The 26112-nt window shown below is 36.4% G+C and overlaps 1 protein-coding gene across 1 annotated transcript in view; it reads left to right on the top strand.

The window, feature by feature from the left end:
- SRBD1 (S1 RNA binding domain 1) overlaps nucleotides 1-26112 on the top strand; it is a gene marked incomplete at both ends in the record, with an annotated part of 117174 nt that overhangs the window by 15327 nt on the left and 75735 nt on the right. The window contains 4 exons of the mRNA XM_079550806.1: nucleotides 2908-3015; nucleotides 9576-9733; nucleotides 11487-11577; nucleotides 12546-12653. Coding sequence (XP_079406932.1) covers nucleotides 2908-3015; nucleotides 9576-9733; nucleotides 11487-11577; nucleotides 12546-12653 — 465 coding nt within the window. The remainder of the gene's footprint in view (nucleotides 1-2907; nucleotides 3016-9575; nucleotides 9734-11486; nucleotides 11578-12545; nucleotides 12654-26112) is intronic.

The raw sequence follows: 26112 nt of genomic DNA, 5'->3' as shown, positions 1-26112 counted from the left end.
ATGCTCAAATTTTTTACTATTTAAGGCAGTTTCTCCAGCACTAGAAAACTTTAGAAGGAATGATTTTAGATATTGGTGTGTTAACATCTGTGACAGATTCAACTTTTTCGTTAGATTGACAACTGTTACAAAATAGACAGATATTTCCTACATAATGTGCCTTCTGCTTTACAAGCATGGAGGTGGCAGTCCAAGATTTGCATTACTTTCAGTGTGTTCATTTATTGGTTAGAGCAGAAGGTCAAGACATTTGTTTGGGATAAAGAGTTCAAAGCTTTACCACGGTACTTACTCATTTTCAGAAGTTCGCCGACATAGTCAGATGTAGAAGCATGAACACCACCTTTGACCAATGTTCTAGACTGTAGACTGTATCATATATTGTTTTTTGAATTAGTAGTAAATACACTGACCTTTTCTTGTTCTTCTGAGGCTTTTTTAGTATTGAATACCACCAGAACGAAAGATGGCTTTGAAAGACTAAAATTCCTTACCGCTGCATTCAGCTCTGCGCAGACATTTTCTATAAAAACTATATTTTCTTCACAAATTTAGGACATTTAATTTATGCCTGTAGTACCATCTAAGTTTTCTTGAAATTTGAGATTGCACTGAAAATTCAGGAGTACCCTTATATCAGACCTTGTATGATGAACTTCTCAGAGAAAACAGCGTCTCTCAGTTGACAGCGTATGTCAATTAATACTAGAACTGCACTGATCCTGAAGGTTGGCATGTGAAGTGGGAGGTGGGTGAATGAGCAATGAGAAGCTGTTTTATCTGGATTTGAGCATAAATTGACCCCTTAGAAATGAAGTTCAGGATCTGACAATGTTTTTGTTCCATTTCTAGATAGAATTCTCAGATGCTGTGTAAAGCCCGTGTTACAGGCTTTACATGAGATCACTGATTTCATACAAGTTTCATATGTATCTTGGAGGAAAACAAAGCTCTGCTTTCTGTGCTTCAGGCTTAAAAGCCTGACTGTGCTCTTCCTAGAATAGTTGTTAATTAACGTTAGTAGTCCTTAACATGCTCTCCATTGATTTTGTTAACGTATAGTTTCACCCTTTGAGGTGTATCAGTAGTCTGAGCCATTTATGTTTATGGTGATCCTTGTTGGAAGCACAAGTGCACATAGAGGTGATGAGTTGAGTAAGTTATCATTTATGTGGAGCTTTGCTAAATAGGGCTTCATTTAAAGGGCTTTTGTCAGTTCTTGATTAAATAATTGAGGAAAATCTGCAATTATAGGAAAGCTTAAGTATTATATGCACGTGCTTGTACTGTTATAAGAGTGGATTTTCTTTTTCCTTTATGCAGTACTGGAATGATTGAAATACAGTATTTGCTATGAATTGAAATTACTGCTGGGCTATTTTTTAATTTGTAGCAGCTTAGGATTTTAATAGAAATTGCCCATCATTTTTTGTTGTGTATGTAGGTAATAAAAGCATCTGCTGCGATAACCTATTTACAGATAAAATACAAGCTGGCTAGCAATAATGCATAGAAGAGAAGGGCTAAAGAACTACCAGTTTCAAAATTGGTGCTTATTTGCTCTGAGGATATCTTTTGGGGGGAATGTAGTTATGTTTACCACCTGTATGAATTTTATGTTTATTGAAATGGATGGCAATAAGGGAATTTGAAGCCTTTGACAATTTTACATATGTATGGAAAGTGTCGCTAGTAGCAAAGAAGTTTTTGCAAAAGCTATTAGCAAAGTGATAAGGTCATGTGGCTAAACACTCAAAACTCTGAAAGCTGTAAAACTAAATGGCAAGCCTAATTCTGCTTCTATGGCTGTGTGTTGATACAGTGTTGACTTCATCACACATTTCTCAGCTGTTACATAGACTTAAAAGAGAAAAGCTATCTTGGGAAATTGTGGAATTCCATTAAATAGCTGAAGAACTGCCTGGGTAGGACCAGTCAGTTTAGGAGTCTTAGTATTTCTGAGTGAGTGCAGGTAAACTAAATACAGTCAAAAGTTAAGTTCAGTCCTGTTTTTCTTTATAAAATGCATCCAGGCATTTAAAAATGTATTTCTAATCCTTTTGCAGTTAGAGACCCGGGCATGTGAAAAATACAGCAGGGGAAGGAAACTCTGAATGTTAGCTTTGAAGCTGAGGTGTACTTCAGGTCAAAATTTAAAGAAATGGTCATTGTTGCTATGAATACTGTGCAAATTCTCTCTAGAAAACTGTGTACTCTGAAGAGTTTGGTTTAGAAAATGATGGGAAATGATCTTAGTTCTGTTGGATATTTCTTATTGAGAATTCCTTTCCCTATTGTTTGGGGTGGTTTTTTATTTGTTTGTTTTTTAAAATGGGACTGCTGCCAAATGGGTAGATTTCATTGGACTTGAATAGAGTACTCAGCACATTCAAAATTGTATTAGAATTGGATTTTATTAATTGATATTATTTTAGCACTTGAATTTCTATCTGGACACAGTTGCCTTGTATCAAGAGCTCTGATGATGTTCAAAAAAGATTCAGCAAGATTTCAGCATTTTTTTATTGTATGAAGGTTCAGCAAATAACAGTGTTAATTATAATATCGGTTAAAGTTTCTTATTCAATTGAGACAGTTTGGCTTCTCAAAGTGAAGAGTAATTTTTTAATTATTTGTTTAAAATTGTAAAATATTATTGCATTTTAACATAAATAAGAAAAAGACAGGCCTCCTACGTTGTCTGACAGTAGAAAAGAGCTAGATATGATTCTAGTCACTTTTAAAACTATGACTTCGTTGCCTAATTATTGTAGTAATTTTGCAGTTTATAGAACATTGCATTTAACTACTCAATTTAATAGACTTTTGAAAATCCCCTTTTTATCTGAGTTTTCATGTATGTGCTTAAAGCATTTTTTTTATTTCTGTTTTTCTATTCTTATACAGATGGAGACCGAAACAATTTTTAAAACCAGAGTTAATGAGGATACTACGAAACTCAGTAGAGGATGCATACAAACGCCTCATATATCCTCTTCTTTGTAGAGAATTCAGGTAATCCCAGAATGAATGCGTATTTTCATGCTACTGAATTCTTAACTGTTCTCTTTAACTTGTTGTTAGAATATCTTTTATACATTTGAAAATATTGGAAAGTTTTTGCTCTCTGTATTTTCAGAACTGTGTAGTCTTGGTTCTGTTGATTAAATATGTGACCTTTCTTGGTTTAGACTAGGATAAGGAAATCATTTCTGTTAAGACATTTTGAATGTTTTGCATGTTTCCATCTTTATTTAATGAAGTATAGTATGGAGTTACATGACCATGGTAGAATTATGTAATTATTCTCATATTAACATCTAAGTTTTACATTCCTGAATTTGCGCAGGATCCCTTCATATTAAAGCAGTGTCAGTCACATTGTTCAGACACCATTTCTTTTACTTGTTTAAAAGAAACGAAGGAAGTAGTTACTGTGGCTGAAAGCGTTCCTCATGTTTGCCATCTGAAGTTTGTGGTAGATGTAGTAGTTAGTGTTAGTGCTATTTATTTATTCATTTTAAATTGTAATTGTCTCCAGAGAAGTCAGTGTTATTTCTGGTGGTACCGTAGTAATGATGTCATTAGACATCGTCGCTTGTAAGACCTATTTTGTTGTTCTAAACCGAAAGGAAGCTTAAAGCTTAGAGTCTAAGTAACTCTAGGTAAGGTATTTTCATGGCAAAATGTAAGAGTTTACTGCATAATTGAAATGATTGAATATGTCAGAAAGTTTACTTTCCAGTATTGTCTTCAAATGAGATGTTGGGCTTGATTTGTATTTGAAGTTTTCCTTACGGCTAGAGATTTGACTGTCAGACCACTTACCAGACTATTCTCTTGAGAAGGAGAAAGGTCACGCCTCCTGTGTTTCATAATTAAAGCATGAGATGGGAAGAGTAACAAAGTCTGTTCTTCCTCTGAGGATGTAGCTGGCCAGAAGCACATTCCTGCTACATCTTACCCGTCCATATTACAACTGTTGTTTTTTTTTTTTCCACCCTTCTGAATTAATCATAGCATGTGAGATGAAATGAACTCTGTTCCTTCCTGAGTAAGAATAGACCTTCTCTTTCCCCAAAATCACCTGACAAGAATATTGTCAGATTGGCTAACAGTACTGATCGTGTGATACTTATTTTTTTTGAATGCAAGAGAAACTGCCCAGGCAGTGTGTTTGATTTGGGAGAGGCTTCCTGGTACGTGATCTTTAAGTTTTAAAGTCTGTTTTGAAGCAGTTCAATTGGAGTTTATTAAAGAGACCTTATTTCTGAGATCATAAATGTTGAAACTTGTGTTGGTTATTCAGCATAATAAGTACCTGAAATCCTCAGTCACATTCTGATATGTAGTTCTTCCCTCCCAGCCTGGCTATGCTCTTCTGTTTTGGTTCAAATTAGAGCAGTTTTCCTGGCATTTGCTTCTCAGGAGCGTTGTTGGATGAATGTTCTATATTCTTCCCAGGACTGTCAGCTAATGTTTTGAACAGCAGACATTTGTCATGGCTTTTGGATTTCTTCACTGCAGTATGCTGTGTTTGGTCTTTTTTTTTTTTTTTTTTTTTTTTTTTTTTTTTCCCCAGTGAAATTGCTTCATATCTTTTGTTTAGTCACTCCATGGTGAGCCTGTGTTCTGTGTTTTGTGTAGTGTTTTTTTTGTGTGTGTGTGTGAATTTCACAATTTTTTGAAGTGCTGAGTTGACTCGTTTTTGTGACCTTAGTATCTCTAGCTGCTTGAGGGAAGGCACTACCTATTGTTTGGCCAAGGTGAGGAACATCTCATGGCCAGTATGTGCAAGTATTGGCTTCTGTCAAATGGGTGTGAAAGTATTTGTCATTCCTAGCCTTGTCTGCATTCAAACTCTATTAAAGCAAATAAAACCAAACTCACCTGAAAGGTAGGTCTGATATCATAAAATAAATAGTCAAACTGTGACAAAATGGTTCTTTTCTCATATTTTTGCTTCATGATTCCTATTGCAGGATTCTCATGGCTTAACACATTTAACTTTTTATTGAGATCTTAACAATAATGAGGGGGTATTGTGTGTAACATTATGAGGGCTACTGCAGCAGTAGGTTATTTGTATTTAAATGAACAGAAAACCTTGAAACAAGAACATCTTATTTCCCTACTACTTTCTAGATGAAGTGTATAAGGCATAAATTTAAAGAATACAAATCTTGCTGTTTGTTCCTGAGTGGTTGCCTGTTTATATTTTACTCGTTGTGATAGTTCAGTATGATTGGCAGTGTCTGACTAGAAAAAGCTGAAGCTGCTCCCACAGAGGAGAATGCATGGAACCTGCCAGTAGTATTCCTGGTGCATAACCACTTAACCCTTATCCTTCTTTCATTCCCTTCCCCCACACCGGGAGCTGATTTTTAGGACTCTTGCAAAGGGCTGCTAAAATACTCAATACCTACTTTCAGTATTAATATCTGCAATCCACCCCATACTGTTCTTTCTCTTTTCTTTTTATTGTCATTAAACATTGGAACAGAAAGTTTCCAAGAATGTATTGAAATTTCTAGTGCATGTAGTGATCAGAAGGATAAAACTTGCCAGCAGGAGTTACCTTATTTATTGTTTAATTTCCTTTCTTCCACTCTGTCAGATACCATAATTTCTTATATCTGGTATAATAATACCCAGTGTTGCTTTTGGCACTTTGAAATACATTTTATTTTGTTGCAGTCCTTCATGGAAGGATTCCATAAGGATTTGATGCAAGTGATGTGGCATGGACATTTCTTAATGGATAATCCTTTCCTAATTTTCCATGCTTTTTTGAAGCAAGTGCTTTCTCTCCTCTGTCTTCAGGGACACAAACATTTCTCTGTATATCTTGTTTCACACCTGAAGCTAGTTTGCAGACATTTTTCCAGGGAAGGGGTAACCTCTTAGACTGTGTATGGAAGTGGGGACTTCTAAATCTCAGTTTAAAGACACACTCATCAGACTTTGAATATAGAAGCAAATAGGTCACAATTAGGTTATTTGCTTTTATTACAGTGTAACTATTAGTGATATACAATCTGAGTGCTTTTTAGAGTTCAGAGAAGGAACTTGAAATTCTGACTGTCAGTACTTTTTTAGTAAATTAGCAACTGCTGCTTTTAAAAAATATTTTTTTACAGAATTGCTTTTTGATTGTTTGAAGAGGAGGGTTGCTATCCTCTTCTGTGTTATATCTCTGCCTCATTAATGAGAATTGTCACAAATTTGAAAAACATGAGTCTGGGCATCTTGCCATTTGGAAGAAAATGATGGTACAGTGAAAAACAGCAAGATATTACATTGTTTGAGGTAGTTTAATATTTGTTCAAGGATCAAATGACTATTCCAACTTTAAAATGAAGGGCCAATACTTGCAACAGTAGATCATGTCATTGACACAAGTGTTGAGTGAGAGACAGTTAGAGGGAAAAGGAACATCTATATTTGAAATTAAAAAATACAGGATATTATGTAATAGAAAGGACATACATTATGTTCCCCCTACGCACCTGGCACTTTCAGTAACATTTCCTGTTACTATAAAAGTTTTGGTATATCCATTTATCCATGCCAATTTTAAATGCCATTTCCATAAGGTGCACGTAACTAATAGCATGTGTTTAGGGGCAATTTTAATTCCGGCACAAGGCTCCCTTCACAGATAGACTGACGCGAATTTGCAGTGTGGGAGGACTCAGCCTTGTGGGCAGCAGGGAGCCCATATCTGTGGGATGGATGGAGAGATGGAATTCAGCCTGTCTCTGTACAAAGTCTCTAGTTCAAGAGCTTCAAATCTTCTGTTATTTACAGACAAATTTTAACTTTGTTTCTGCACACATGTGCAATCTGAACCTTAGTTGTGCATGTATGTAGAAGATCCATGCAGTTTTGAGGGAGGATTAAGTATTTGCTTTTTTTGTTGCTGGTCTTTCACAAAATACATCAAGTACTTATGGTAATTTTATGGGCAAGAATTCAACTGGCACCTCCACCAATATCCCTGGACTCCCTCTGGAAAAGAGTGGTTCTGTGGTTTGGGCTATTTAACACTTTAAGAGTGGTATGGACTGTATTGCATTACAGAAGGACGCTGCAAGACTGAATGGCAGGAAATGAAATGGCAACTGAAACGACAGTAAAGTGACATTTGAGTAATTCTCTTTTTATATATAAAATGATGAACTCTGAACTGCCCTGACAGTCTTTGGCACTGTGGAAGGTATTTCCATGTAGTTGCTAAGCATTCAGAAGATAAGATTATTTAGTTGCAGGGTAAAGTCAGAACAGAATAATAGGTATAGTTTGCCAATATTTGGAATTCTGATCCCCTCATCTCAGAAAAAATAATGAATAGCTATCTCTTTGTATTTTTATTAGGTCTGGAAATCTCCCAGTGAATGGAAGGTATTGAAGATAGAAAGGTGTAATTTTTTTTTTCTTTTTCAAGTAATTTTTCAGTATCAAGTAAGTGATGACTCAGCTTAGTAAAGAGAAGACTTACTGAGGTGCAACGTGAAGAATGGCGCAGAATTTTCAAGGATAACTTTCACTCTTCTGGTATCTAGGCCAACCTTAAAAATTAAACAGACCAAGCCTCCAACAAAGAAGTCAGCTCTTTGCAGTTTGTGATAGACCTGCAGACCTTGCTGCTAAAGCACTTTGAGAACACAAGATGTGTGTGGGTTGATAGAGTAACTGGACAAGAGATTTGTTGTCGGCTGCTAAAGAAACGAGCAATGTCAAGCTCAGAAATACTGAGATGAAAATAGTTGGAGGCTAGAATAAAATCTGGGAGCATTGTGTAACTTTAACCATACTGCTTTGAGTAATATCTATGTTAATTTGGTATAGTCGATATGTAGAGAGGTTTTTTTGCTTTTTGCTTTTTGTTTTTTTAAAAGGGGATGCATTTTGCTATTGCACAGTTCCTTAGCAAATGCTCTCACAGTGATGTGAGAAAGAGAACAGCTGATTAACTTCAACAGGAAGCCATGAAACTGAAGTTTAGTGTACCTGTGTACCACTTGTCTGTGTGTTCCAAAGCCAGTTCTTGTGTGTTGCGGTCAATATGTTCGCTTATTTTTTCATTTTCTTTTCCATGGTTGCTCTAACTTTCAAAATGGTCACAATGGGCTGGCCATGGCCTATGTATTGTGAAGTGCTCCCAGGATTGTAGAATTTAATGCTGACAGCAGCATGACTTTCTGAACTGAAATGCAGGAATGAATGAGAGTTGCAGAGAGAGAGCATTACCACAGACTAGCAAGAGGACCTCTAGTCTGCAAGTGACGGCCAATGCAGTTTCCAGATCCATCTCTGCCACTGTGGAGTGGTACAGTGCTGAGCTGTGTGTTTGCTGGATCCTGGGGATGCTTAAATCAGACTCAAGGTTCTCGGCTAGGTTTTCTGTTACTCTGAACAGCTTCATATTGAGTCATGTCAAATGGCCTTTGTGAGTTATTTGGACTCTTTGTAACCTGCTTGAGACTTAGCTGTCTGGCATTGGTTGACCTGAACAATTTCAGTCACTTGTTTTTACAGGGTTTGGTTTACTGCAATGCAGGTATTTTCTCTGTAGAAAATGCACTTAGAGCTTACTTTTTTCAGTAATGGGTGGAAAGAAAAGCTTATTAAGGGCCTTGGCAACCCTTAAAGTTCTGTGAAGGCTTTTGCTTGTCTAAATTCTTGTAGTTATTGTCACTGTAATACAGATGAAAATGGTAATGACTGCCTGCAAAATAGGAACAATCTACTACATAATGAATATTTGTGTCCTTGTTGCTTTTTCAGTTTGGCTTTTTATATTTAAGATGCCATACAATGTCAAAAATGCTTGTTCTTAATAGTCATTCTCTCAGTGTCCACTTCTGACGAATATCATGTATCTTCTGTACCTTCATTCAACAAGGCTGTGATTTCTCTCATGTAGATGCATGTATTCTTGAAGTCATCAAAATCAAATTGTTGGTGCACCAACTCTTCTTTCTGTTGAAGAACACGGAGAATTAACTCTGTCAACTTCCTGCTTTGGTTTTGAGGAAGCAGGATAACCTCACAGACGTGTCAAATCTGCATGATTCTCCAATACCTGTCAAAGAACTTAATTCGTAGATGAAGCTGTGTGGCTCAAGAATTGTAATGTGTTAGTCCTTCCAGGTTCCCTCTAGTACCTCCTGGAATAAATGATTGTCCTGTTTTTGCTGGGTCATGATTTTTCTCAAGAAGTGGGAAGTTACTCTAAGTTCAATCCATGCCTTCCTCAAATCTCTGCAAGTAGATATCAGCTCTTTAGGAAGCTATCCTCCAGTCACAATTGAGGTTTGAATTTTAGTTTGCGTATATACACTTTTAATAGGTATTTCTGTTGTTATTCTTTCTTATTTTCTTATACAGTCCTCTCAATCTGGTTCTAACTGACCCCTATAAAAAAGAAAGTGTAAAAAAATATGACTGAAAGTGTAATGTTTAATTAGAGAGCATGAAAGCAGAAGTGGAATAATTTATGACTTTGGAATTATTGAAAGTGCATAAAGGAAATTTGAAGTAAAAATGACTTCTGCTTTCATCCTTCTAAGATCAAAGTTGACATCTGATGCAGAAAAGGAATCTGTGATGATGTTTGGAAGAAATCTCCGGCAGTTGCTTCTGACCAGCCCTGTGAGAGGCCGTACTTTGATGGGAGTAGATCCTGGATACAAACATGGCTGCAAGTTGGCTATTATTTCACCAACCAGTGAGTTTCAATACAAATTTTTGTTATTATTAGGTTTGGAAGGACTATTTAAAAAAACATGTATTCAATTATGGGAAAGTGCAGTTTCAAAAAGCTATGAGTACTGCTCCAAAAGTAATGCCTCCTATTTGTTTATGTTGGCCCATAGCATCAGAGGTGGATGTTGATAACATGACAGCAGAGACTGTACCTTCCTGCCAATATCCCATTCCATTTTGTTGCCATGTGACAAGTGGCAGCAGAGGGGCAGTCTGACAGAATAGCATCTGTCTTGGTGGTGTGTACGAAGCAAGGAGGTAGAATTGAATTCCTCTATGCAAAAAAAAAAATATATATTCATTGACAATTGCTGAATGTTTCTGGAGACTAAGTAGTGGATATGAGTACAGTGAAGCAGTGAGTGGTGCGTTTCAGCAGTGGCGACAGTGATGTGAACGATGAGTCACATTCCAGATGGCCATGCAGATTTTCGCAAGTGCAGTATATAGACTCTTGTTCATAGCTGCTGCAGATGCATAGCTAATGATGGTGACTGTTTTGAAGAAGTGTTTTGTAGCTGAGAACTTGCTTTATGAAATAGCATTATTGTGCTCTGTTGTAGTTTTCGTAGAAATAAATAGAAGGCATTACTTTCAGAGTAACCTACGTTCGTTTTATCAAATATATGTTTGCTTGTTTCTTAAGTTTTTAGTAATTTCCACACATCCTGTCTTAGAAATTCCTTTCTTCAGATATAAGGTTAAATTTTTTGCACATACATTCTAGTGTCTCTTGTGATATTACTCCTCAATAAAATAGAATTTCAAATTCCCTCAGCCTTCTTGAATATGGATTCAAATAACTGTGCCTCTCAATAGTATGTAAGAGCACCTGGCTTTTTTATTGTTAACAAAGAGTTTGGATTTAAGTGCTTGCTATAACTTAGCTTTTTCCTGGGTAGCATCTTGAACATCTGGACATTTCATCAGACCTTTTGATTAGGGTTATGTGTTAACACGAGAAGTCAGAAATGTTTTTTTACTTGCAGAACTTATATTATTCAGTTTCTAGATAGATAAAAATCATAGCCTTTCCAGTGCATCCTAGTCTGATCTGGGGATCCATGCTTTTTTAGATGCTGTGAGGAATCTTTTTTTCTTTTGTCTCTGACTTTTGGCTGAGAATATACATACCCAGTGAGGGAATGAGAGAAGATATGCTCTTACTGTGTCTTAAAATGGCAATGAAATGGAGGTAAATAGTTTTTAGCTTGCATTATACCGTTAGCTATCGGTATGGTTTAATACAGGCTTATTTCCAAATTTGTTATGGGAATATGGCAGGAGTGAGCAGTGAGCCTTGAAGTTCTAGAGCTCCTGTATTTCTAGTCCTTAAAATGGATTCCTAATTTTCATCTTTCTTTGGTGGATCTCTTTTAAAACAAGTAAATAAAAATTAGTAGACTATAGCACTACATTTTTTTTGCAGTGAACTTTGTTCTCTTTTATAATATTAAGAGTATAAAGTATTATATAATTTGCTGCTTGTTATTTCTTATTTGGATATGTCTTCAGGGAAATACAAAGTGTATCAACTTGTCTAGCTTTGGCAGTCTACCATACTTTTCATCTAATCAGAGACAAAAATAGAAGATGTCATTTTAAAACGCTTTATTTGTAAATCATCAAATTCACTTCAGTAATTGAGGAGGAAATAGCCTTGGAATGTGTTTTTAAAAAAAGTATTCAATAGCTTTTTGTTGTTGTTGTTCTAGGTCAGATACTTCATACTGATATTGTATACTTGCATTCTGGTCAAGGATTTCGTGAAGCTGAGAAGATAAAGAGGCTTCTGCTGCAGTTCAGGTATGTTGAGGAAACTTATTATTCTTACTTAACGTAATGAAAAATCTTTGCTGCATCGATACTGGCCTTTGGGTAGAATCAAAATACTATGGATTTTAATGGAATTATCCTTCTCTGTAGTTTAGAGCTTATTTTTTCTTAATGTATTCATGCTTTTTACCCTTTATGTATGATAGAAGGGTATGAAATGAAGCAACGAGTATGACTAAGATTGCATGCTATTAATGTATTTCCATAAAACTCTGTCATTCTATTTATGTTTAGGATTAGAAATTAACATTAAGGAACAAATTTAGACATGCTGTCTTCCCTTCTTCCCACCCTGAACCCACTCATTGATCCTTTCCTATTCCAAAAGCCAGATACAATTTTTGAAAGAAGTTTGTTAAGCAAAGGAAATCATACCCAGATCGATCTCCAGATGGAATAGCAAACGGGGAACACAATTAAAAGGTTATTGTATTTACATGCTTTGGGAACCCCAATGGGCCAGTGAATCAGCTGCTGAACTGCCAGGATATATGAGCCAATTTGTTTTTAAGCATTGGATTGGCTTTAAACATCATGATTTGGTGACTAGCTGGCTGTACTGGGGCAGTCCAAGACGTAATCTGTAACTAAGATTCCGATTCCTTGGCACCTACTTTTTCATGATTTATAGTAGATGAAGGAAATATCAAGTGAGTTGATCTGAGGACTGTAAATACGTGACCTTTCTTCTATAAATATCAATATTATTATTTTTTAACTTTTCAATTTCGTTACAAATGAGTGACATTTTTGACTCTTCTTTTTAAGTTGTATTGAAAAGCTTTTAAGCAAAATGTGGTATTATTAGGAATGTTTTTATTAAATGCAGTTATTCTATTATGTAAAGTAAGGTGTATAGGTCATTGTACGTTGAGCATTCTGTGAAAAAGTCTAAAAGAGTAGTTGAAAATTATTTTTTTTTTCAACTCCATTCAAAGCTGTAGCACTGTTGTGATTGGCAATGGCACGGCTTGCAGAGAAACAGAAGCTTACTTTGCTGATTTAATTATGAAGAAATACTTTGCACCACTGGATGTTGTTTACTGGTAAGATTACTTTGCTTTTTGTGATGTTCAGCTGTTCAACCTCTTTTAACCTAACAGCTGTTTTTAAGTGTAATGTTTGTTAAGTTATTCTTTTGGTTACTTTATCTGTGTTTAAGTCAAGCTTGATCCATCCTTTTAGCCAAAGGAAACGGGGTGTAGCTCTTTGGAGCATGAAGGTAGATGCAAGAGACTCACTGAAGCAGTTTTTCTCTTTCTGAAGTTCATACTGTTGCTGTTATCACACTGAAGTCTGTGAGAATTGCAGCTCATGGATCATATATTCGTTTCTTGATAAATCAAGTTAAACCTTGTGTTGTCTGACTGTTGTATGGAATATTTACTAATCCCCTTGATGTTAATTTGTCTGGAATTAAATACCCTATGTATAGCTAGCAGAAAGTAGTGAAGGCATTTATCTTCTTTAATTTTAAAACATCATCCATTAGTTTGTCAAATTCTAACTATTCTACCTTTGATTTGTATGGAACTATATTGCTTTTTTCCATGCAGAATTGCATCTGCTGCTTAAGAGACAGGGATTTTCTGATGTTGTTAGGCAGTGTTTCTATTGTGATGGGTTTGGTGGGCTTTTGGGGGGGGGGGGGGGGAGGGGAGGCAAGCAGGGGGGGCGCATATGGGTTTTTTTCTGCAAAGGATGGAGACTGTTCAAACTTCTGAGAAATTATGCATCTGCTTCAGGAAACCAACTCTAAAACGGTGAATTTTTATAGTCAGTAGAAAATGAAAAGCACTTCTTACTGTGTGTTTTCTGGCAAATATTTATGTTAGTTTTGTTCACTTTATGTAGTTTAAACATCAATTATGTTAACATAAGCATTTTGTCTGAAGGTAGTAATGATCTGATATCATATACAAAATGAAAATGACTGTTTAGCCTATACAGGAAAAATATATTTCTGCTATTCTGTGGCAGATCATTTTCACATTCTTTTCTTGGGTTGCTTTAATATTTTTAATATTGTAAAGCAAGATTATAGAATCTGCAAGATAACAAAGTATTGATTGGGGCAGGAGCAATAGCATTTAGAAGTGAATAAAAGCTTTAGGAATCAGTATAAATGCTCTGAGGCAGAAATCATGCAGGTTTCCAAGTTAGTTGCTTTTTGTATTAGTATCTGATCATTTCCTATCTTTCATTTTTTCCAAAACTTTTGGTGATATTTGTAGGAAATAATACAAGGACTGCTGCAAAAGTAATGCCTATTATTTTATTATGTTGGCCCACAATATCAGAGATGGATGTTAATGGTGTGCGTGGCAGTAGAGGTTGAACTTTCCCACCGATATTTTATTACATATAGTTGCTGTGTGACAAATGGCAGCAAAGAGATGTGTGACAGAATGACGTCTGACACAGAAGTGCATATGGTTGTGTGTAATTGAATTCCATGTGGAAAAAATGGCATCCGTTGATATTCACTGACACTTGCAGAATGTTTCTGAAGACCAAACAGTGGATGTGAGCACTGTCAGGTAGTGTGTGGTACATTTCTGCACTGGCAACAGCAGCATGAAAGACAAGCCGTGTTCTGGATGGTCACACCACAAAACGAGGAACATCTTGATCAGTTCATCTGCATGAATTGGCAGATTATGTCCAGGGAGTTGTGTACAGAGCTGAAAGCTGGCTGCAGTGTGTTGGAAACAATGGTGGCAATGTTGATATCTTGCGAAGTTTGCATCAGGTGGATCCCACAAATGCTCACACAGTAGGAGTAGAAAGAACACTGTATGCAAGTTCATCAGGGCCTATTGAACGAATACAAAGCTGAAGGTGATAGTTACCTGGATCACATCATTACTGGTGATGAGGTGTGGTGTTGCCACTGCAAGCTGGAGTCAAAATGGTAGTCTATGTTGTGGTGACCTGTGAATTCCACATTAAAAAAAAAAAAAATACAGCCCTCAGAAGGTAAAGTAATGTGCACACTTCTGGGATAGGAAAGAGATGATCCTTCTAGATTTCCAGACATGTCACCATCTCTGACTGCTATATTACGATGTGGATTAGGCTGAAGGCTCATACTTCTAGTGTCAGACTAAAGAAGAAAACCTTTCTTTTCTGCAACCAGGCCCTATACCAGTCTGAGGAATATGGAGCATATTATCAGTTTTGGCTTGGCTGTCCTATCACACCAGATGTGTAGTCTGGATATAGTGCCTTCTAGCTTTCATGTGTTTGGGCCGATGAAAAGTAGATAAATCTCTGCTGGTGCAGATTTATATGAGCATGACGTGCAGGTCCTTGTTTATTGCTGGCAAAAATACATATATAATGTTGATTATGTTGAAAAACTTGTTCTATCAAACAATGTTATTTTACTCTTTGTATCTGTTGTAGTTTTCATGGAATTAAATAGAAAGCATTACTTCTGGAGCAATCAAAGTATATAAAAGCAATCTTCACCTCCAAGATTACCTGGGAGTGAAAATTAGCAGAATGAAAACAGTTTTTGCTTTTGTTCTGTGTTTATATTTTTATAGTAGTAGTCGTTTCCTTGTTTTGCTCCTTTGTGATGAGAAGCTTGTCCTTATGTCAGGTTCTGTATGTAGAACACTGAGATACTGCTTAGAAAATACAAAGTCAAAAAATGTAAAGTGGTTGTTGTTGTGTGGTATACTATATGGGATGCTTGCTTCTGTTGACCTATATGGAGTCATACTGTTTGTGTGTGCCTGTATGTATTTAAGTTTATTGAAGTTGCCTATATTTATTTAAGTTTATTCTATGATTCTACAAAGTAAGCTGGATCTGCAGTCTTAGTGTTTAGTTTAACTGTTTAGACAGTTTATTTCTTGAGGATTGTGATTCCCATGTTGCTATTTCTACTAAACTAGTTTACATGCATCTCGTTGCCTTAACCAGAACCACAGTTGCCCAGAGATGCTTCTGAATCTTGCAAAGTTCCTTTGCTTTCTGGCTCTAGAAAGTCATCTTTTGATTATGTTGTTTTCTCATATGCGTTTTTTCACCACAGGGGAAAAGTAAGAGCATTGTATGTAGCCTGAACACAGTTCAGTTTAATTCAGTGGAAACCCACTGTATGCTTTTGGATCAAGTGAATTTAAATACGTTATAGTTCATTATTAAGGGAGTGCTTAGGCAATTTTAAATGAAAAATGAAATTACAAATCAATTGAGTGTTTGTACAGAAAAATAACAAAAACAGGCAAAAAAAAAAAAAACAACCTCACTGTACTGAAACTTACAGAATGCATCAATTACATCTTACATGATACCTTTGGCAAAGCATTGTACATCTTGGTAAGGCACTGAACTGTGTGAAGGTGGAAGTGCTTGCCTGGCAAAACTGAACTCTTAATTGTTCTGTACAAGTTTCAGAGAATTGCCAATGGTATTTACATTTACAGTCCTTTTCTTGAAGAAATCCAAATGTAAAATGACCAGACTTTGTTGTTTTATAGTGTCTTAAAACCAAAGCCCGAATCAGCTTCGTAAGCTATTGCTCAGAAATGACATTCAGAAAAACAGAGCGGTATTGCAGACTTTGGCTTCTCTGGCAAATAACGCCAGTTGAATACTTAATGACTGCATGTATGTGCATTACATGCAGAAATATGCTGAATTTCTCTCCAGGGGTCAAGCCCTGTGCAATTGTTTCAGAGTTGTGCATGAAGATATCCTTGACTTCAGAATTTAACTCCAATGAGCGTATAACCACAAACCTCAACTAAAACACGCAGTTAAAGAGGTGAAGTAGGGGCAATAATTAGGTTAACTGATTCTCACTTTAGAATATTTCAGTTGCATTGATATCAAAGGAGATTTCCCAAACACTTTTGTTTATAGGACCCAGTTTTTCTCAACTATTTTATTTGATGACTAGTTTATATTTTTCTAGTGCTAATAAATAGACAAAATGCAGTCTGTTAGAATACCAGGTTCTCAGCAATGGCAATTATTAATGAAGTTTTTACTGAAGCTTTCCAGAGAGAAGACAAATGAGTTAAGATAATGATAGGAATATAAGGCATGTAGCACACTTTTTCTTGCAGCCTTAAAACCTGTCTGGACTCAGTTTGACAGTTTTTGATTTAAAGCAAATATTTTTCACTATTTTTATAACCAACACACTTTCAGTACCTACGTCCAACCTAAATAACTTCAGGATTCTTTTGCAAGTGCAGTTTTCCTTTTAGAGTCAATGTTTATTGACTTAGATTAGAACTGGACTACAGCCCAGAGACCGTCATATCTAGTCTTCAGGTTTTTTGTTACAAATCAGTTTTCGTTACAAGGTTCAATAAATATTCTTGATTATTTCTGTTAGTTCTATTGTGAGTCTGCCAAAGATACATTGTATTATAACCAAAACAGATGTTCTCTTTTAGACAAGTGTATTTGTTTCAGCAGGACCAGAAATGCAAATGAGACAACAGTGTGTTCAGCATTTACATTGCAGACGATAAACTTTTAGGATTTCATTGACCATTTTGGATTAAATAAAAATCTAGAAAAAAAGTCACCAATCTTATTCCATATTTAGATCACTGCAACTGTTTTTCTTTAATTGCTGCCTGTTCTTGGAAATGAAAACTGTTTGAACGACAGGTGAATACCAAAACTGGATGCCATGAGCAGCTCATTCATCGTATTTGGAAAAATGAAGTCACAGTTTTTCATTCTGCCTCTGTGGTTGCATTGTCGCAATATAAGCACTCCTAGTCCAGCTTTTCCTCCATGCTTGTTTTATTAATGCACACTTAAATTGTATTATTCCATCTCATTTTTGGAAAATAAAGTAAGTTTGTTAGGTACTGCTGCTAGGCAAATGTATTTTTATAGGGTTGTTTTCTAGGTGGCTTGGTGTTCGTTTTCTGTTATGCTTAGATTTAACTTGATTTGAAATCTTTTTCTACTGCTTTCAGCAAAATCTTTTCTTGCTCTTGAGGCTTTATAAGCGGTGTAATTAATAATTTACTGCTGTTTAAGTTCAAACACTTCTGTACTGTGACAAATAGGGGAAAGTCTGTAATGTCTTGTAAAGTTCTCATTTGGTTTTCTTTAATGTTTAAATTGTCTGCTATAGAATACTTAGTAAAGTTCTGCTAAGGTAGAATAGGACTGTTTAATACCTTTTGAAGTTGGACCTTGGTGGCAAGAAATTGATTTAGAAATGTTTGTTCTATGGGATTTCAGGTCCACTTGTATTTTATAGGTGTCTGCACATGCTTTAAATATCCTTTTCAATTTAAATGTGTGTTTTATGTTGTTGAATATCTACATTATGCTCTCTCAGCTTTAACAAATGCCACTTTCAAGTTCCGTGCCTCTACATTTCTAATGTTACACTAGCTTAATTCCCATTACTTTTCTGCTTCATAGCACTCGCAGTTTGAAAGGGACCTAACATTCGGGTTCACATTATGATAATTAGGTTTCAAAGCAGTGTGGGGGGATTAAGATGTCTGAAGTCTAGTTGCCGAATAAAGTTCAGAACTACTTGTAAAACTTGTTTAAGTGGTTAACAGAAGTGGTTTTATTTATTCAGTGCTCATGCAGCATTAATCCGTATTTCATCGGGTACCCACGGTGCTGTAACTCTAGATATGACCTTGGGACTTAATTTACCCCATCTCAGTTTTCCTTATTAATGTGCCATGAAAGAGGTACATGAAAGATAGACAACATCAAAGCACCTTTTCAAATAAAGTGGTTGATATGAATCCTCTGGTATTTAACACTGTCTGTCAAATGTTTCAGCTGGTTTGCATCCTTTTACAAGCTATTGCTTGCTGCATTAATGCAGTTGTTTCAAGTCTGTCGAGAGTACAAAGGAGGTAGGAATATGGGAAACTTTATTCCTATTTCTTTTTTATTATCTTTTAAGTTGTTTTTGATGACATATGCTTGCACTTACACACCTTAGGTCAGTAGAAACCCAATTCAAAACGTAGAAAACTGTAGGGAAAGATATTGTGAAAGGAATACATATTTCACAGAATCTGCAGACATGTGAAATATGCACTGAAGACCTTTTGTTCTGCTTTCGCTTATTGCAGACTGTAGTGGAGTCCTAAACAACAAAGAAATACTGTGAGGAAGAAATAAGTGTGTGAAAACATAATCAGTGAAAATATTTTAAGTCACACTTTCCAACCAAACTGTGCTCTGCCTCTTATCTAAAATTAATATATTTGTGATTACTTACCACAACAGTTGGACATAACAAATGTGTATGTTTCAAATTAAAAACTTTTTTGCATATCTTTATATTTCAGACTGTTGTAAATAAGATATTCAGTCTGCATAGAGACTTTCTCCTCCTGTTATTCTTGATTATCATTATTTTAGCTAGTAATTAGTCTGATATTCAGCATAATGTGAATGGAATAAGTGTCTCCATTCAAAATAGCACTTGATGTTTGTTCATGATCCATCCACAGTCTGGTATCAAAGATGAGTTGAGACTGTAGTATTTAGAGAAGAGATTTTCAGAAGTCATCTTGGATTTGAAAGTAATCCAAAAAAGCAAAGGTTGTCCTGGCTACATTGCTTGTTTTAAAAGTTTACTGTAGAAATCATTGCAGTCTGTACTCTTTTCTTCTTTTCTTTTATTTTCCTTATCTCAGAGGAGAAGGAAAAAAAACAAACGTAAGCAATAATGAAACATAATGGGACAGGTGAAATAGGAGATGATAATTTGAAGTATGATTTTTGAAGTTGTTTAAATAAACTTTATAAGTTTAAATAAACTTCATAACTCTATATTTTTATATAAGTCTAGTTGGAAGTACGTCTGTGTGATTAAGGAAATTATGAATGCCTTAAGTATAGAAAGAGTAAGATATATAGGGAGTCTGGACTTCAACAGTGCAAAGGTGGGGAAGTGGTGGTGGGCAGGGAGTAAATGTAAATAATGGAAGAAATCTAAATCTTGAGGAAAAAGTCAGTTTTTCCAGACCAGTAGATCATGTTGTTTGACTTAGATCTTGAACAGTATGTGGGAAAAGAGTTGGGGGAAGGTAAGAGGAAATTCATATGACTTCCCTTCTTTCTTTTCTCTTTCTGAGAGAAAATCTCACCAACAGTAATGTCATGTTTAAGAAGTTACATATTTTGAATGTGTGAATGCCTTCAGACCTTCTAAAGACACTATAGAAAAAAGCAGAAAATTAACTTTTATGTAATTAGGGAAGATTTTGAGACAAAAAGCTATTAAGCTTGTGACAAAATGTTTATGAATAGTTTTGTGTGCTGATCTCAAATCCGCTCTTGCAAATTACATAGGAAGCATTCAAAATACATAGAGACATAAGAAGAAATTGTAAAGGTAAAAGGTTATTCAGAGAAGATGTGCAAAGCATACACAATAAGCAAATGCTGCTATTTCTGCCATAAGCAGTTACTGAGGCACGAAGTCTTGTGTTCAAACCTACTTCCAAGGCCCAGAAAGGATAGATTAAAAGAAAAATGAATGACTACATCTTAAATGTGCTAGATTGTGACAGTAAAATAAACTAGCTCGTTTGCATGTGTGGTATTTTTGAGGTGGTAGCGTATCTAGTGGGTTTCTGTTTCAGACTGAAATGTTTTAGGTTATTGTTTAATATGATTACAGCCTTTGGAAGTCTGTGCTATTTGGTCAATGCCATAAAGTTTGTACCAGTTTGATTTCAAAGATATTTCCTTGAAGGGCTTCTTTGATTCTTGAAAGGGTTGTTGAACCTTGGGGTGGCTCTTGGCTCACCGGCTCCTGAGAGTATAACCCTACTAACAGGAGACTAGCTTAGAATCATAGAATAGAATAGAATAGAATAGAATAGAATAGAATAGAATAGAATAGAATAGAATAGAATAGAATAGAATAGAATAGAATAGAATAGAATAGAATAGAATAGAATAGAATAGAATAGAATAGAATACAATCACCAAGGTTGGAAAAGACCTAAGAGATCATCCAGTCCAACCATTCACCTATTCCCAATAGCTCCCACTAAACCATGTCCCTCAGCACAACATCCAGCCTTTCCTTGAACACCCCCAGGCTTGGTGACTCCACCACCTCCCTTGGCAGTCCATTCCAGTGCCTGACCACCCTTTCCGAAAAGTAATACTTCCTAATGTCCAGCCTGAATCTCCCCTGCCGTAGCTTGAAACCATTCCCTCTGGTCCTATCACTAAAGACATGAGAGAAGAGGCCGACCCCCAGCTCACTACAACCTCCCTTCAGGAAGTTATAGAGAGCAATGAGGTCTCCTCTGAGCCTCCTCTTCTCCAGGCTGAACATTCCCAGCTCCTTCAGCCTCTCCTCATAAGCCCTGTGTTCCAGACCCTCACCAGCTTTGTTGCCCTCCTTTGAACACGTTTCAGGGCCTCAATATCTTTCTTGCAGTGAGGGGCCCAAAACTGGACACAGTACTCAAGGTGCGGCCTCACTAGTGCTGAATATAGGGGAAAGCTTCCTTCCTTCTCCACCGTGGACCCTTTTGGAAGATAGCTGTGAGCCATAGGATGAAAACAACTGGAAGTAATAAAAAATAGAAAGACTCAGAAATTTGGATTTGAAATAGGTGAAATCATGTTTAAGAAATTCTGCCTCGCGTTGGTATTTGGGGTGCTATTCTGTTATTCTCTGTCTTAGAAATGCCGAAAATACACGTGTACTTTAAGTCACTGTCATTAAATAGCTGTGACAACTGGTAAATTTTCTACTAGTATAAATGCTAGGAAAACTCATTTAGGCTCTTCACTATGTAAAAAGACTCCAGGAGGAATTACTTGTGGAAACCTGTCAGGAGAGAATTTAAGTACAAGCATCAAAATATAAAGAATGATTAATATTGATAGCGTCCAGATTAAAATGATATAAATACAAGACATATTCCTTGATTTGTGAGGTACTAAGCCAGAGTATTATGGCACAGTCTGACCTGGTTGCATGTTTGGGTAGTGTTTTGTCTTTAAGCAGACGTTCTGTTGGAACAGAAGGGGAAAGTAAGCATTTTTCCATTTGTGTGAGATTGCCAGTAATGTGTTTTTAGTTAAGTTGAGATTCTGCCAAACTTCATACCTATTCATTTGTGAAACCACGTTTGGTGTTCTGCATTTCAGTTCTTTTGGGGCTTCCTTTATTGTAATATACAGATTTATTTATTTAAGCTTATGTCGTGCTATTATCATTGATGCTGATAGCAGAAGCTTAAGTTAGGTGTTCAGGTTACATTAGGCTGCCTAGTGCTAGTGATATACCTTAATTTCAGTGGCTTTGAACTGTCAGTTATCTTTGGGATTAAATTCTTCATTCTAGATCTCTGTTAGAGCGTATCTGTGCAGATTTAATATATTTTTTTATAGAACAATTGGGAATCTTGAAGTAAATTGAGTGCACAGTGCACATATATACAAATACTGTCATTTAATGGGGAAGAGAGTTTATTTATTTTCTGAAGCATCAGTGGTATTCATCTGTTATATCCCAAGTTTGGAGAAAAAACTCTGTCTCTCCTTCTGACAGTCTGTTTTGAGGTTTGTTTTGAATAGTAAACCTAATGAATCAGACATCTGTACAGCTACTAACAAGCTCCCCCTGCTGCCACAAGATCAGCTATTAAAAGCCTCAATAAAAAAAGAAAATTACTTGAATTTTAAGGACATCTGCAAAATATTCTTCAGTGACTTTTCAGGTCTGATAGACTGAAAATTGTCTGGGAAGAAGAAAAGTAAATACAATGCCTTGGTTAGTAAAGCTAGAGCTCTTTTACTCTGTAGTTATATAAATTCTCATTTTTATCCCTCATTTCAGATTATTTGTTCATGGAGTCTGTTGGCAGTGCAGAGCTGCTTGCTACTACTATGTCACACATGAACCCGGTGTACTATTGTTCAGTGCTGAAACGGAGTTGTGCTAGTCTAGGCTCATTTTTCATATCAAGAAAGTGTATGGCAGTCTTAAAAGCTTCATGAATGATGCTGAAAGAAGCCACAGCAACAGGAGATGCTTCAGCACACTTGTGATGTTTTCAGGACTTGAGAGACAAAGAATATAGACGTGCTGTGTCTCAAAGGGCCTTTGAGTAGCTTATTTCAGCTTGAAAAAGGATTAGATTTAGATGACTGCAGTGTCAGAGATTTGTAACTGAAGGTGCCTATTGAGAGTAATTCCTTTCTATAACTGGATTCCAGTGGTTTTGTCAATGATGAGTAAGTGGAGGGAGTAAGAAATGATCCATTTGTCATAGTGTGTGATATGAAGACAAGAAAGATGTCTGAAAAGAGACATCAAAAAGCTTCTGTGAAGCACCTCCTTCAGTTTCTCACTGGAGCAATGAGGACAACTGGAACTGGGTAAGGAAAGGGAAGAGGAAGGTTCTTTCTCCTGTTCTTTTCAGTTTTGGTATAAGCGTGCTGCTTTGATGGCATCAGGTAGAGATGAAAATTGTGACTTTCTAAGCCATTCTGTATATTATTTATTTTCCATTCCTTTAAGAAGTCCTGAAAGCAAGTGCGCAACTGAGACAGAAGTAATGGTTTCATCTTAATCCTGTTTGTAATTACAAGTAAGATTACGACTTCCAGTTGTGTGGTGTTATATAAAATAACATTAAATGCTATTCAGGCAGCTTAGTTTTCTGTGGAGCTTTCCAAATATAAAACTGGGTGGGAGAGAGAGAGATGTCCATCGAGATGCAGCTAATAGCTATTGCTAATTTTAAATCAGTGTTACATAAAAATTATCTCTCAAACTTATATAATTTTTATATTTCATTGCTCATTTTTGTATTTCATTATGTTGTATCATTTTTATATTTCATTCTTGGCAAACAAGGCAACATGCCCACTGCCTTTTCCGCCCCTTTATTGGAGTGTGCTGGAAGTATCAGTTGAATAAAATACATTTTGACATTTGAACTTGACATCAGTGTTTCAGAAAAACAATTCAGACATACAGCTTCCCTGGATGATTCTCTTGTCACTACTATGATTTTGTACTGTAAATATGCTTTGGAAGTGGACATTCAGTAAAAAGCAGTGATGTCTTTATTACTTCTTCCTGGCCTATTTCTACCTCATAGCGTACAATTGCACCTCAAAGTTTTCTGTGTTTTTATTCAAATTATTTTCTGGAAGTTAGTTTGTCATTTTTAAGTAAATCGTAGTGGATATTCCTGTGTTTCCTCTCAGTGATTCTCTCCCTGAAGATTTAACATTTTCTTCCTGTAAAAATAAATAGAAAGAGACATTGTCAATTCAGATGTTGTAAAACAAAATAATTCTGAAATCATGATATAGTATCCTTTTAATATATCCTCTTTCTTCAGGTACCAACAGCACCACTGCTGAGTCCTATGAGCAGGGCAAGTCAGAGGAAATCAGTTTTCCTCTCACTGGATTCTTTTTGGTAAACCTGTTGCTGTGGGTTGGCTTCCAACAGGAGCAATGTTTTCTGAGATGAGAATTAAAATAAGAAAAAATAGTTCTTCCGTTGCTTAGTAAGAAGAAACTGGTGACATCCAATTTGGAGCACGGTCTTACATTTTATCATGTGTAAGATATTTCTTCTAGCTTTTTGTAAATTAAAGATTCAAATTAGATGCTGTTCATGACTTGTGTAAGTACATCTAATTTACTATGCAGTGCAATAAGGGCAAAATGGATTAGTTTCTAGCTGAACTGAAATATCAGTATCATAGGCAAAAAAAAGAATGATTTTGCTTAATTCTAGATTGTGATTAAAAATATATAATCATTACAATAAGATTAGGATGAAACAGTTCATTTATGTACTTTTGTACTCTACAGAGGGTGAAACTCTTAAAAACAGGTCTGAATTTGAAAATTTGATATGAATTAAGTTTATATCTACTTGTTATTTATTTATGAATAACAATGGATTTGTGAGTTAGCTTCAACTGGATTTTGTGACAAAATGTCATTTTGCAGTTTCTCCTTTACTATGCCACAGTTGATGTAATAAGCTGCATAAATCACCGTGGTGCTGGTGCGGTTGCAAGCCCTTCTGACTTTCAGGGGAAATCCAGACTTAGTGCTTGTGAAATGCTGATTCTGGTTCTCTGGGTCTGATGAAACCCAAATCCAGCCCCCTCTGGTGTGAGGTGTTTGTAACTTCAAACTTCTGTTTGTATTGTGCAGGAGAATGTTTCAGCTTGAACAGAATGCTGAACACGTCTGCCTTTAGGTTAACTTTGGAAACAGATTTCCAAATATGTATTTCAGAGGCATTTGGGATTAGTGGTATTTAGGATTAGGTTGTTCTCATTTTTTAGGGGGGAGAAATAAATTGAAGGCAGGTGGTAATTGGACCCTTAATATTAAAATCTGCATTTTAACAGAATTAAAAGCTGAATTAGTTAAACTTTTATTTGTGCTCAGTCTTGGCAGCATATCCTTCGTCTGGGGGTAGATGCTTGATGTTTGTTGCCTTGTGCTTTTCTATCTGGCACTAGTGGTGGAGGAGCTTTTTACACCATCTCTGCAGTGGGTGTAGGAAATGCTCCCAGTCTTGAAACAGCCTTGCTAGAAAAAGCATGGATCGTGGCACATGACAGTGCTTTTGAGTGGTGGCAGCCTCGTGCCCTCTTGGCTGACGGCTGCTGAGGCAGCAATCACCCGGCCTGTGTTGCAGGGGCAGGCCAAGGAGGAGGCTTGGTTCTTCCACCCGCCACACTAGCCAGCAGAATGAGCGGGTGCCTGAGGGCATGAGATGATTGGCTGCGTTGCAGGGTGCTGTGCGTTCCATGCTGGCATATTTTCTCTGTAACCCCCTGTAGGAGTTGCCTGCTGCAGCCTCTGGCTCTGCACTGCCATTGAGTCTCACATGAACTCTTGTTCTCATCTGGACGATTACTGTTGTGACATTGTATTCTCTTCTTCTGCACCCATGATATCCATACTATTGTTGTTTTTAAATAACAGATAGTTAGTTATTATCTACAAGAGTCTTTACACTCAATATTAAGTGGGCTTTTTACTGCAAGGATCAGAAGTACAAATATTTCTATTCATTTCTGAACAATTTCCAAAGAATTATAGGTTTTGTTTCTTGTTTATGGCATCTGAGGAAGCTCGAATTTTTCCAGTGCAGTGCTGTTTATTTTCTAAGGCTCCATTTGTTTGTCAGGCTAAGCCAGCTTTTCTGAAATCTAAAGAATCACTGCAAGGCCCTGTTTCTTCATTGCTTGTTTATCTTGATGGATCCAGACATGAGACCCCAATGACTGAGCCACTGCACTCAGAGTCCGTGTGCATGGCCTACGTGACATAGTACCTGAAATTCTGCTGGTGTTCCTAGGAGTGGGTTCAGATCATGTTCTCCTCCAACAGAATGCTTTCCCAAAGACCCTTCCATGAAGTTGCAGTCTGGCTTTGCCACGTGCTCTCCAGATATGAATAGGGAGGAAAGTTTTGAAACAATTTGCTCTCATTTTGAAGTGATGTGTGTGATTCCCCTTCTCC

Source organism: Tetrao urogallus (assembly GCF_951394365.1).
Source record: "Tetrao urogallus genome assembly, chromosome: 2".
Taxonomy (NCBI): Eukaryota; Metazoa; Chordata; class Aves; order Galliformes; family Phasianidae; genus Tetrao; species Tetrao urogallus.
The sequence above is the reverse complement of the archived record's forward strand: the minus strand, read 5'-3'. Positions and strand labels throughout refer to the sequence as shown.